The sequence below is a fragment of the Poecilia latipinna genome, unplaced genomic scaffold, assembly GCF_001443285.1.
Source record: "Poecilia latipinna isolate Pla-1442-1.1 unplaced genomic scaffold, P_latipinna-1.0 Scaffold1398, whole genome shotgun sequence".
In the NCBI taxonomy this organism is placed as follows: Eukaryota; Metazoa; Chordata; class Actinopteri; order Cyprinodontiformes; family Poeciliidae; genus Poecilia; species Poecilia latipinna.
The window spans coordinates 382-14987 of NW_015114014.1; the positions used below are offsets into that span (position 1 = coordinate 382).

The following is a 14606-nucleotide window of genomic DNA, read 5'->3' on the forward strand; positions in this document are numbered from 1 at the left end:
TCTTAACTTGAATCCATGGAACGAGGTAAAGATTAGGGTCATGGGAAGGAGACCTTCCAACCTAAAGACTGCCTGAGAAATCTAAACTAAAGATATGAACAATAAAACTAATATCTATCAATACAGCAGACTAAAATAAATGTTTTAAATTATTTTCTAAATGGAAACTGTACTTATGTAGAATACTTAAAAGTCACCCAGAACATTAAGGTTGATTTAAAAAATATTCCTAGACAAATATGTGTGTGATGGGCCCATGCATTATGAAGATGGAAGCACATAAAAGTTTAACAAGGTCAATGGAGTGAAATGATATTGCCTGATTTTTATTTCAGAGTCCTTTGCATGCATCATGCACCACCATCCAGTCGTTAGTAATTCACAGCAAGGTGACATACCTGCCGGTTTAAGGCTCCAGGAAGAACTCATTTAACTTAATCACAAAATGAATTGAATATTAGGATTACATCATGGTGGAATTACCGAGCAGGCAAAGCAGACGGACGACCCGAAGCCTTTGCGCTCATGGGCTGCCCTGAACCCCGAGCTTACTAAGGATCAGCCATTTCGAATTAATTCTGCTAAAACTGGTGGGAGAAGATTCACTAATAAAATCAATGGCTGACAGGTTAAAGCCTGAAGCTGGGCCAAGAAACTTTTCAAAGCCAGAACTGCTCAAACTGTAGTGAAATGTTAAATGAAAATCTATTGTTGCCTAAGTCAGTTTAGTTCATTTGTATAGCTGCTGTTCACAGTAAATAAAGACAGACAGATTGTATTCATGTTTAATTATATAGAAACCAGTTTACTCTCAATTCAGACCAATCAGTTCATCTCAGTATAAGCTAAAATACATACTCAAAACTCAACCTAAACTAAACCCATGCAGCCTTATTATAATAGTAGCTTTAGTCTAAAAATGCCACGTTTATAATCCAGAAAAACAGTTTTCATATTTTCCAGCAGTTAGTGGAGAGAGGTGGAGAACAGACTGAACAGGTGATCAGTGGTTTAGGAACATGCATATCCACCTCACTGTCAACTTTTTTTGATAGGAAAACTTGTTCAGTTGCTTGTTAGCACAAATAGACTCAACCACAACTCAACCAACTTCAAAGCAGCAACTCGATGCATCTGGACCTCCATCAGCTTGAGGCATCTATGGTGAAAACAACTTGTTAAATTCAAACTGAGCATCAGGATGAGGGGGGAAATGAGATTTAAGAGACTTTGAACTTGATGATGGTGCCAGAATTTTAGAAACTGCTGATCTACTAAATGCACAAAACATCAAATATTAACACAGATGGGTTGCAGAGTCAAACAATAACAAAAAACCCACAAGGCTAAAAACAGAAACCTGAGACTAAAGTTTGCACAAGCTCACCAAATTTACACATAAACAATTTGAAAAAGCATTGCCTGGTTCAGTGAGTTGCCATTTCAGCTGCAGCATGCATAGGGTCAGATGAGCCACTGGTGTCAAACAGATCAGACTGTTGCTGGTGGTGTAAAGGTGCTGATCTCTACTTGATGCACTTTGGTTGTCATTAACAATAGAGCGGTATTTAAAGACCACATTCTTCCTTAGAGCTGTTGCTGATTGTGGTCCAGAAACAGCTTTGGTTATAAAGAAAGCTTTATGACCAAATGGTGTCTTTCAGCAAAATGATGCGCCATATCACAAAACTCAGAACATTTCAAATCTGTTTCTTGAACATGACATTTGGATGTTTTCCACTGGCCTCCAGAAGATCTCAATCTAACGGATTCAAAGCTGAAGCGATTTTGTCGGTGGTGTTCTACCACTTTCACTGACTCCTTTCAACACAAAGAAAGGAAACTATTTCTTAGATGTTGGAGCTTCTCAGCATGCCACACTACAGAGGAAACCCCTATTAAGCTAGCCTGGTAAAAACCAATCCCTTGTTCTATGATTAGCTTCAAACAGAGGATCTGGGCTCTCAGCTATTGAGGAATGATTGCTTTTTATCAGAGACGTGGTTGAAGTTTTAAATTTAACCCTATTGCTGACGTTTGGGTGTGACGTGTAAGTTCAACGCTATTAAGCTTACAGGAAATGGCTGTGCTGTAAACAACCAGCCTCCACCGCGAAGAGAGAAGTGTTGATCTGACCGAGATGGCACATATGATATGAAGAAGCTTGTTGTTTATGCATGCAAGGACTTTCTTTGCTCTATAAAATGCATATCTGTGGATAATATCCTAATTGTTTGATTGATTTTATTAAATCAGATTTGCCCCTCGAATCAAAGTAGACAGGATGCAAAATGAAATATGTTTCTGTGATGATGTGACCTTCTGCTTCCTGATAAAGGTGCATTGGGTGTGTGTGTGTGTGTGTGTGTGTGTGTGTGTGTGTGTGTGTGTGTGTGTGTGTGTGTGTGTGTGTGTGTGTGTGTGATTTTTAATTCAACTTGACAAGACAAACATTTAAAGATTGGCTTCACTTGGAAATAAAAATTTAGAAATTCATCAGTGAACGTTTCTTTTATATTTGCTTGTTTCCATCAGTTTCTGCAAAGGTTTTTCTATTTGTCTCTATAAAAACAAGCCAGTCAGTTAATTAACCCTCATTTGTAATCAAGTCATATGCGATGCGTCTGTCTCTTTCCATCTGTCCCTGACCAAACAGAACCCGTCAGCACCGACACACCAAGGACGTCTGTTATGAGTCCCATTATCCTCCAGATCAGTAATAAATAATTTCCTCCATCCTAATTCGAACCTCATCCTCTCCTCCCTGCATACTGCTCTCCAGCCACAGGGTGGCAGCAACAGCAAGCAAACAAAGGAATACCCCACACAATCTGCTTGACAACTTCTCTGCCTGTAGACAAAGCCTGTGACATCATCTGCGGAGGGACAGAGGGTGTGCGAAGGACAAATGTCTTGAAACGCATTACATCATTTTCCACTAATATGATAATATATCTCAAGCAGCGAGAGCCGTGCCAAGCATGAGAGGGGCCATAATCCTTCCAACAGCCGCCTCAAATGTGAACAAGGGGGTGAAATAAAAGAGTTGGAGGAAGAGGAGGGGGAGGAAGAGGGTCCACAGTGCAGCGATGAAGGTTATTCCAGATATTACTTCTCGACGAGAATGGAAGAAAAGAAAAATGATAATCAGAAGTTCACACTAAGTGAAGTTGAATTGTGCTCCTTTCTTCTGTCCTTGTCCTTTTATCCGGTCATATCTGTAATTTCTTTACTTGATTTTTCTCTGCTGTCATTGAAAAAGAAAAGAGGGTAAAGATCACACCGAGGAAAGTGAATGAGACTATGATTCAAAGAAATAAACTGAAAGGATGGGACAAGAGAAAGGAAAAGAGATGTGGAGAGATGGGAGAGAAAAAACTGAAGGTGGGAGGAAGATAAATCAAAATGAAAAACGTGAGGAGAGAAAGAAGAAGATAACCAGCTTTTATGGAGGGCTATAAATGAAAGGGTAGAGAAAAACCTGAGGAAAAAGAAAAGAGGTGAAGGTAACTGAGGAGGAAGCAATGACAAGAATGAGAGGAAGAAAGGAGAAAGGAGCAAATACACTCATGATCAAAATACTCAGACCAGGGAAACGGCTGGAGGAACTCTCATTTGACATCAAAATGAAAAAAAAAAAGAAACAGGAGCAGGAGACGAAGAAAAATCAAAGGGATAGTAGACAGTTTACTGAAAATTGAATTCAAACAGGCTGTTCATCATTCTGCACTGCAAAAACACAAAATCTTACCAAGAATTTTTGTCTATGATATAATGGAAATATTTTAGTTCACTTTATTCAGACAAAAATAACTTAAAAGTAACTTTTCAGCAAGATAAATGAACTGGTTTAAGTCTGTAATACTTGTACAAACAGTATTAGTTCCACTAATTCTAAGCATTTTTGTTTTCACTTAAAACAGGAAAAATATCTTAGAAATGAATAAACCTGTCAATGGAAGTAATACTTTAAAATTTTATATTCAAGAATTACTGAGCTTATTTATGTTGCTGAAAAGTTACATTTGAAATAGTTTTGTCTTATTTTACAAGTTCTGTGCCATTTGCACTGGAAACCAGACAAAATACTTGTGTAAGGTCTCCGTAAACTACATTAAAACACTAATTTTGGTTTCTGGGTGACTCAATTGGTAGAAAATGTGCAAAGGATGTTCCTTCACTTCCTTTTTCCTACACATTTTTGGATGTCTTCCCCTTCCCTGTTCAATAAAGGATTGCAGTGCCAAAAAACTAAATTTGGCTATAAATTACACAAGCAGACTGAGGCAAAGTGCATATATGTTTTTAAATCCCTGGGAAGGTTGCCGGTTTGTTAGGTTTCCACGTTTATTCTCTCAGACAATGTTTCTGCTGACCTCCTCCTCCTCACTGCATAAATAAAAACATAAATAATTTTTATAAGAGCTCACATTCCCTGTGGAGACTTCCCTATCACTACTTTGCCTTATTTTATGTCATATTCTGTCAACTTGTGACACTGTTCTTTTTATGCATTTTGGACTCTGTAATAAACTAAAATATAATTTGAAAGAAAAGTGTGTAAAGATGTTTATGTGCACAATTTAAATAAGAAAAATAACATTATTGGTGTTAGAGAAAACAGCATTAATCAGAAGGGCAGCTGTCTTCTGTGTAAGCACTTTGAATAATCAACTGAGAATCATCATGAACATATCTGAAGAAATCTGATGAAAAAAAGTGAAACTAAAAAGACAAAACGATGATTTATTAGGGCGAGGAGTTAGAAGGAAGTTTGAGGTTTAACAGAAAAAAACTTAAAACAGAAAATAAAATCAGAGGAAAGGGGAACAAATTAAGGTTGAGGAATGAAAATTTAAAAAAAAGTGTATGGAAAAATAGACATGAGATTAAAGACAGAAAGCTTGAGAAGTTATCAGGGCAAAGGAGAAAATATGAAAAAAGAAAACAAAAGGTTAGAGAGAGAGGTGTGAAAAGTGAGTGAGAAGAAAGTGAGAACAGAGAAGTGACAATGAGAAAGGTGGGGGTGAAGTTGAGGAAAAGTAGGTTAGAGCTCCTCTAACGGATGAAAAGCTGTACAGAAATTTGAAAGAGTCATGAAAATGTGGCAAAGTGAGAATCTGTACTGACATGCAGAAGCAGAAGAGGTGAAAGAGTGAGATGAGAAGATGCTAGAAGCAGAAAACTGATGTTTTCAGGAAAACCCTGAAAAGTGACTAAACAAGAAGCGACAGGGAGACGGAGAGAAGGTTAGAGCAAAGCTGGAGAGAGAAAATCAGAAAAAAATATTTCATGAAAAATAAATGAGAGATGGATATTAGAGGAAAAAGAAAGCAATGCTGCAAGACAAAGGAAGAAAAAAGAAAGGAACAGGAGAAACTTTGCAGGTGTTTGTTGTGGCTTTATGCGCTGAGCTCAAATTCAGGGAAGCAGCTTTTTATTCTCCTTAATTCTTCTGTGCTAAATTTAGACACACTTTTACATTCTCCTTCACTCTGCTCAACTCCACAAACTCCTAACAATGTGTTTGACTGCAGTCAGTCTGACCTGAATAAACTTCATGTGAAATACACAAACTTTTATTACGAACATGTTGTGGGCAAAAGTTTTGATGCAGGCAGAAATCTGGTTTTCTACTAACTTTACTGTGTCAGTGTTGCTGTGTCTTTTTGTCAGATGTTTCTATGACGTAATGAAGTTCAAGAATTTCAAAGGCCTTTATTGAAAAACTCACAGTACTGTGAAAAAGTACTAATCCAGCCATACAGGAGGTGGACAGAGTATTTGACTGGGTGATTTTAGTTCTTCTGTCTTTGCTGAGATAAAATTCTTTAATAACTTCCCAGCATCTTATTGCAGGAATAAAAAACACTAATTCAGTTCATTATTCTATCATAAATTAGCCACATAATGAGTTCATTAATTGCAAAGTGAATAAAAGACTTTTGCAAACTTCTTATGAAACTGTGTCATCTTTTATTTTCTTTATATTGTGAAAAAATAATTACATTGAATTTGAACAAAAACATGACAGGAAACGTAAAAAAAAAAACAATATTTCAGTATCTTGTAAGTTTGTTTTCACACATTTTTTTTTTTCTGAACAAAAACAATATACTAGTACCAAACAAAACTTAATACACGTGAACAATATATAGGGATACAAATCAAGAACTGGAGAATGAAGATTATATACGGTTGATTGAACTCACTCATTATCTGCCTCGTAACTATCTCCGTCTCCACTTCACGCGGTTTTAAGTGCAACATGGATTCTTTCTCACTGTAGTGATAATCAGACACTCAACAGCATCAAGCAGAACATCATCTTGTTCCCTCATGCAGAGAGCAGACAGGCTCTGCAACCAGATGAGCAACAAGCTTTCTGTTCTGACTCCTCACACGTAATCAAAGGCCAAGCGGTTCCTCGTTCAACGTCTGTCCACCATTCAACTAGGGTTTGACTGACAAACAGTAGCAGTTTTAAAACCAATCATGATTTTTTTTTTTCCCTCCAAGAAATCAATATTATGATTTGGCTCTTTTCCTAAAATTAAAATGAGAGGAAAAAATATCATTAATTTGAAAAGTGCGACATAGATCTCTAAATTAACTAGATTTACAAAAAGCACCTTTAGATAATTCAGCAAACATCAAAATATTTGGTCAAGACGAAATGCGGTTTTAGTGTTAACTAGTGCTAACTGTTAACTAAAACCTGCCTGACCATCTTGGGATGAAGGTTCAATTCTCTATGCAGAGATATGAGATGGTTTATTTGGCTGAACTAATCAGAAATAAAGTCCAGCTATCCTCCTCTGCCAGCAACTTCAAGCATAAGGCATGCCGATGTGAGTCTGTGCAGATAACACAGTACAGCATGACTTTATTTAGCGTTTTCATTGGTAAATTATTAATTTGCATAGCATTTATGTCAAGTTTGGAGCAGCGGTACATGTGTGTTATAAACGTCTATATTGATTAATGTAGCTTACAGATTTAACACATGAAAGAACAACCTTGTGCAAAAACTAAAATAAGTAAATGTATCATTTTCACTTATTGTGGTAATTTTTTTTAAATGTCCCCATTTAAAAAAACTCTAGTAGGCTATGTACTTATTTGCAGGATCAGATTTACAGTTTAATCTTTGTAATAGTTTTCTAGACAATGCTTTCAAAGGTTTAGATTTTGTTGCTGTTGTAAAATAATAATTTCCTTTTAGAAATACAGAACTTAGCTGTTCTTACTACACAAAAAGGCTGATAAAATATAAAATTTTAACCCTTAATTTTTTTTTGTAACACATCAAAATATATCAATGTTTTAACCCATCTGGTTAAACTTCTCTTCACCTCAACATGTTTGTTTTATTGTTATCTGCATCACAACCAAACAGTGTTAGTTGTTAGCTGCAGGTATCAGTTTTGTCTCATATTTGAACATAAAATAAAATAAAAAATGATTAAAACTGCAGGACAAGGAAAAGAGCCAAATCATACTGGCTTCTTCTGTTAAAAATTAGGTTTATCATGATGATATATTAAACAAAAACTGTACTTAAAGCAACAACATTTCACTCAAACAACATTTGAGCTGTTAAAAATTACACTTAGGAGGAAAATCTGCATTTTCAGGGTTTTTATCGCTGTGGTCAGGAAAGGTCTCCTTCATACCCGCAGGAGTGACTGGCCAACATATGAAATTATCAGTCAAACCATCATTTCTTCTCTCCACTGACCCAAACATGTTTTTAATGACTTGGATTACATACTGCCCACACACACACACACACACACACACACACACACACACGCACACACACACACATGCATCTTTAAGTTGGACATCGTAAACACGTGTGTCTGTCTGAATCCACCCACACATAAAGACAGGGTCAGAAGAAACACAAACTGCTGCTGCATTTGCATGTCTGCTCAGTTGATGGGTTTTTTTGGCACTCACTGAAAGGTTCACACAGTAAAACTGGATGTCAAGGCTCTGCAGACAGTCTGGGCCAGCCCGGCCCAGCCCAGCCCAGCATGGGCCTGGCCCGGTCCTGGTCTGGGTTGGCCTAGTTGAGACCCACTTCAGGCTATTTCTAGCATGACCGACAAGTTCTTTAGGCCACAGATGTTCAATACCCAACTTTTTTTTGAGTTGATTAATTAGATCAGAACCAACAAAGAATGTGTTTTACAATGTGAAAGACACTTTGGACCGGTCTTTCCTTCAACTGGTGATGTACCACAAAGTAAATACAAAATACTTATACTTATTTGGTTAAAATAAAAATAAATCAGGAAAAGGTTGAAGTGGATATGATGAACTCATGAATATTTATATATTCTATAAAACACACACCAGAAATAGAAGCAAGCCAGAAAGACATACCTACACTGTACTGTGTGATGGTGTGACTAAATGATGGAAATCTGGAAGAAAGCAACAAGAGAAAGGTTTGCGATATTCAGGTGATTTCATTCTCTGTTTTGTCTTTGACATTTGGAAGCTGGCAGATGGCTTTTCATTTGACACATGGCAGCAAGTTTGAAAGAAACCATCAGCACACACTGCAACGAGAAAAACACATGGAAAATAAAAAAAGACACGGAAAAACAACCTAATGAGGTAAAAGTGTCCATATTTCCTTCAAATTCAGCTACGGTTTGATGCTGTTTTCATGTATTAAGACAAACCTGTAGTTATTTTTCCACTGCTGTACCTCTGCATCGGCTGTGTGTGTTTAACATCTTATATGAACTGTAATGTCAACAGACTGTAATGTCACCACAGGTAATAATACCCAAGTACCTGCATGGACTGGCTATGCGTGCCACAGCCTCAGCATCTTCTCTGTCAAATCCACTCATCCTTCCACAAGGTGGTAACAAGATTGCAAGTCAGATGCAAAATACTGCTCAGCTACAACTCTGTAAAACGACTGTAAATAGATTACAGTGAACAGCTCCACGGGGGGTGATAACAGTTTAAAATTTAAAACGCAGCTCCACCTGCCGTTCTACCCCGGCTGACATGGTTTACATCGTGACCTTGGAGCTGCGAGGCTGCCTCTGAGATACAAACCGGCGTGGCTGTGGTTTTCTTTCTCTGCCTTTATAGAAAACAAGAGCTATAAACACATTTTTATAGCCCCTCTGCAGACAATTACCATAATATACCATGAAGGGTTGATGGGGCGACTGATAAATATAAACAGTCAATGATTACTTCTGGAGTGGCTGATAGCCTCTGCAGCCAGGGGTCTTATTTAATGCACAATCATTTTTAACTGCTCCAAAATGCAGAATACAGATACAAGTGAGTGACTCCTTATTGCTTTCTGCGCCTTTTAAATTTACCTGCTCAGTGAAGCATGCAGGATGGGAACTTTTGGAAAGGTATTAAATGAAATATAGAATCTATTCCTGATGGGTGCAATAGAAAGGTTTATTGTCTTCATGTTTGTCCAGAAAAAAAGCAAACTTAATGTGGTGGAAGCTTATAACATGGGGATCGTGATTATTGATGCACTTTTCTTGTATTCCACTAAACAAATTCTTGTCGCCATAAAATGTAACGTTTTGAGTTGGTATGATGATGAAGAGAGCAGTTTAGTCGAATCTCATTGAGCTCCGAGTGCAAACATAAATAACTTCAATCCACTGGGGGAGAGGGGGCTTTTCGGTTAAAAAAAAAAAAAGAAAAAAAAGAAAAATCAATCCGTTTTTCATTTATTTAGTATACAAAAAGCTTAAATGCTTTAATATTAAACCTGAGGGGTTTAATAGCTGATGTTAGAAACTATAATAAGAAATACCTTGATCCGTTTGAGACGACACCGACACCTCACTGAGGTGTAAGAAAATTACAATCCAGAGATTTTTGCTAAGAAATCGGGGTCATGTGAAAAACTTAATTTAAGTACATTTAAGCAGAGAAAAATAATCTCACACTGAGAAATACTAATTTATTTCTAAATCACTGTTTTCAGCTTTTTCCTGAAAACTAAAACTGCATAATTTTTTATGGCGTCTGGGATTATCAAAGTATTTATCCATAAGCTTTTTATTATAATAGTGACATCACATGTAAACACTCCTGAAAATAGGACTAAACCTTCAGACCAAACAATGCTGCATAAGCATCCAAGATTATCTTGTCAACATGTACAATGATGGTAATGAAGGTAAAAGAAGAAAAAAATCTCCACCATAAAGGAAACCTAACTGGCATTTTGTTGTTTTGGAGGCATGCAGGACAGAAATGTTTCTGTTTCTGTCCTACCATCACAAATGTCAAAATGCAGAGTTTGCTAAATGCTAAAGACTAAGTGCTTTGGACATTTTGGCAACCAGTTCGCAGTGGGTCTCGTATGAAGGGAAAAACAAATGTGCAGAAAACAACTTCCTCCCACTGTGATGCTGTGGGAATGTTCACTGTCGAAAGGTTGATTTTAAAGTGCATGGCATTATGAATTCTTTGAGATTCCAGGATATTCTGAATAAATATCTGATTTGCTTTGCCAGAAAAATGGAAAATAGATCATCATTGGGTCTTTTAGCAGAATAATGATAAAAAGAACATGACCAAATATCAGAAATGACTCACCAAGTGGAGCAAAGGGAATCCAGGTGATTCCCTCAGTAAATTAGTTATTAGTGCTGCATGTTTTTCTCTCAGGTAATAAATGAACTCAAATTAATAAATGGATTTTTAAAACATTTTCAAACTGAGATTATGCCACAACAATTAAAATATGCCTTTATAATTAGGCTTTTTACATATCTTTACAAGGGGTTCTTTTAACTGTAGAGGGCGCTATATGTTTGAACAGAACAGTTTTCTCCACAGTTTAACATCATTGAGCAAAACTTAGAGGAGGGAGAGGAACTTGCATGATTTATCCCCTCAGAGTTTCAAGTTTCGAGTACCAAGTTCTGCTTTGAAGGCCAGATCTGTTCACCAAAACCTGACATGACACGATGAAAAATCTTAGACATAAGACACCAGCAGAGTTTCTGTTGCAGAGAAAAAAAAACAGCATACTTACAAATAGTACAAAGTACCATATGAGCTAGATAGAACCCTCTCTACCTCACTTTGATATGTTAGACTACACTTAAACCTTCTCGCTGCTTCTCAAGTTACCAGCGCTGCTCCAATCGAGCAGCTGTTCGCTCCAAGCCCGTCGTTTTGAATGTCGTCACCAGCTTTAGAAAAAAGGCAGTCCAGTCAGAAGACAGGAAGTCAAAGAAAGAGTTTCACGCCAAACAAATATATCCGTAGCAGGAATCAACTGGATACTTGTTATTTCGAGGTGAAGCTCTTTAAGTTTTCTATGTTAAGCCTACAACATTAAAAACCGTTTTCATTTTAAAGGAACTCGGACCGTTTCCGACCGTAACGCCGCGTTACACGTTAAAAAGTGAGCGTCACCCAAAATGCTGAACCTTTGGTCCACAACTCCTTATAAAAATATTATAAAATGTTTCTGAATGCCGTTGGTTTTTTTTGTTTGTTTTTTTCATATGCTTCAGTATAAATATGGAAAAAAATCTATTCTACTGTGCAAGTGAGAGAAACAAATATTTTTTTTTAACACTTGAAGATGGGGGAGGTATCTTTTTGCACAAATTGCAGAAATGTATAGAATGAAAAGGCGCTCCCACCACACCTTATTTCACAAACACTATCTATAGCATCGACTTTAGGTGAAATATTAGGTATAGAAATGGATGATGATGACAGAAACACAATACGAGGAGGAGAAGGAGCAAAGAGACGCTTGCTACTGCTCCGTTTGTCTTGTACAGCATCCTGTCACCCGGAGCACCTCATTGTCCACGATTTGAAAAAGAAAAGACACCATTTAATTCTTTTTGTGTGTGTTGGCACATAGGAACTGGCAATGTTTTCACCAGACGAACTGTCCCACTCAAATCAAGGTAGATCTTGTAAGAAAAAAGCCATTAAGCAAGTTTTAATGAAAAGTGCCAGCTATATTCATAGTCCAAGCTGCCCCTTTGATGCATTTTCTTTTTTAAAGAAATGTGGTTGTATGTCTGGATTTGTGTTCAGCAATGTAAGTCAGAAAATGTAAAAAGTGTGGCTTGCTGAGAGGTTTGCTGTTTATATATTTATACAAGAAATATAACTTTAAAATGGCCCAAATTTCACATTATTTACAGAGAAACAGGAGGGTGTGATGGGAGGTCGTCCAAGTTGGCAAAGTGCTCTTCTTGTTCTTCTTTTCATCTCCTGATTGTGAATCTCGCTTTTGCTTCTGTTGATGGGTAACCGCAGCAGGCCTGCGTGAATCAGGGTGAAGATCACTCTGCATGTATTGCTTCTTTCCTAAATGTTGGGGTCTCACACTGTTAAAAAAAAAAAAAAAAAAAAAGGTTTTCCATGCGGTGACTGCAATGGAGAACGGATTGTTGAAGATCCACGCACAGAACGGGAGGATTTACACGGGATGTGAAAACACTGCTGATGCCGAAAGCAAATCCAGGAAAGCGCCTCGGCGTTTCCTCACACGTGAGTCTGCATTCGCTGCGTGTGTCTGTGGGAATAGTCAGACGGAGGGGACGAGTACGAGAAGCGGGTGGAGCTCCCGTACTTTGCCAAGCCTGTTTCAGGACTTTGCTGTCCCGTTCCCGGGCCCGACCCGGTCCCCTGTCCTGTCGGGTACATCTCATAGGCCGGCCCTTCCTCTATGGTGGGAGCGAAGCCCATGCGGTAGCTGGGATACTGGGAGGGATATCCGTAGCTGTCGTATGGCAGTTGGGTTGAGCTGTCCAGCAGGCCACAGTCTCCTCCGGGGTAATCTCCGGGTGACGGGAGAGCAGGATTTGGAGGAGCTTCCTGCCTCTGTGCCGCCCTAGAGAAGGTGTTGAATTGGGCGTAGGTAGCGTGGGACATCCTGGAGGGCGGGCGAGGGTCGTAGCAGCCTGCCCTGGAGCCTGGCACCGCGCTGGGAGGAACCGCACCGCTGACCGCAGCTGAAGGTCCGCCGGATGTGGCTCCGCCTGGCCCGGTGTTTGGGTTTGGGGGCCGAAACTCTCCCTGGTAGTGGACAACACGGGACTGGGGTCGCGCCTCGTCGTGGGTGGTGGCTCGGACGTTGTAATAGCCGTTAGTTGGATCCTAGAAAAAAAAATATATCAGTCGTAAGAAACAGAAAAGTTTCAGACATCTGGAAAAAGCAAATCTATTCATTTTGTTGGTGACTGCATGATGTTTTCATGGTGTAAAGCTCTTGAACTGCCTTGTTGAGCTATAAAAATACATTTTATATGACTTCCCATACATTTTAGGTTCAGTACATCTGATTCCAGTTGATGTCTGATTAACAGGCTTTTGCTGAACAGCAATCAAATGAATCAAGAAAAAATTAGTATGTTTGTTTGAATGTTTTAATGACGCAATGGAACATAATTTTTAATGTTTTCATATAATTTTAGAGAAGTAACTGTTTGTAGAATGTCATACAGACACAAACTCTCTAGATACAGTTTTATGTCATAATCTTTATTTTGCCGTTTCTGGAGAATGTCCTGGTCCACAGATGCTCAGATAGTCACACATACTGCTTCTGCATAGACCACAAAGGGAAAACGTTCATAAAATTTCCAAGAAACTAAATATTTATTCATTTTAAGCTTAGCTTAGAATACTAAAGGAAAAGCAATGATGTACTCGACTGCAGAATCATTTTTGGCTTTAAATATTTAAGACCTATTTTGAGAAAAACCTTTCTATGAAACAAACACGTTAAGATAAGGGGATTTTGTTTCCCAGCACAGTTTAAAAAGTCATGATAAATAAAAGTTTTGTTGTTGCAAACAGGAACCTTTCGGCAGGTTTTGAAAATGCTGTGCTGCAGGAAAAACAAGACCTTACAGGAACTGGGAGATGAACTTGACCACAAAGCTCATGCAACATGCAGGAAATGATGCCAAAGATGCTGCAGATAATTGTTTTCCTGAAAACCTCCGGAGTCAGCACATGAAAACCCCTTCGCTGACTCATCTCACCTTGAGCTCGTACTCCTCCCGCGTGTCGCTCTCGCTCCTGATCTCCTGCTTCAGGTCCATGTCGTCTTTGAATGGCTGAGTGGAGGGAGAGAGGGAAACAGAGGGCAAAAACTAAACCATCAAACAACGAAACACACACACGGAAAGAGGGAGGGTGAAGAAAGGAAAGGAAGAGGACGACAGGGAGGGAAGAGGAAAACAGAGTTTCAGCTTTTTCATCCCAAGAGAGTGAAAGACGAGAAGCGGTTAGAGTAGTGGGGAGAATAAACGCTTCTGGGCCGCGGTTCGAAACCGTCTCAAAGGGGCGACGCCGATTAGATTCTCCGGTTCATCCAGAGATTTTCTAAAAGGAGCACAATGTTAAAGTGAGTGTGTATTTTTGATTGAATGGGTGCATGTTGGTCTTTTATGTCTTCATGGGAACTTTAGTCGGCACGACAGCATATATGATGACATGAAACAGTAACAGAAGTATATCTTGCGAAGTAGTAAATTTCACAAGTACCACATTAGTATGCACATCTGAATTTCATGTTTGAGAATGTTCACATTTGATCACATTGCAGC

The 14606-nt window shown here is 38.5% G+C and overlaps 1 protein-coding gene across 2 annotated transcripts in view; it reads right to left on the minus strand.

Annotated features, from left to right (window-relative positions):
• Window positions 1-6516: 6516 nt before the first annotated feature.
• The window catches only part of LOC106962315 (kin of IRRE-like protein 1), a 118214-nt gene continuing 110124 nt past the window's right edge, over window positions 6517-14606 (minus strand). The window contains exons 14-15 of one of the 2 annotated variants that reach the window (XM_015056664.1): window positions 14040-14114; window positions 6517-13149 (exon numbers count right to left, since the gene is read on the minus strand). In XM_015056664.1, the coding sequence (XP_014912150.1) occupies window positions 12535-13149; window positions 14040-14114 (690 nt within the window). In that variant the 3' untranslated portion in view covers window positions 6517-12534. Of the gene's footprint in view, window positions 13150-14039; window positions 14151-14606 lie in introns of both variants that reach the window. The other variant, XM_015056663.1, reaches the window with a different exon arrangement.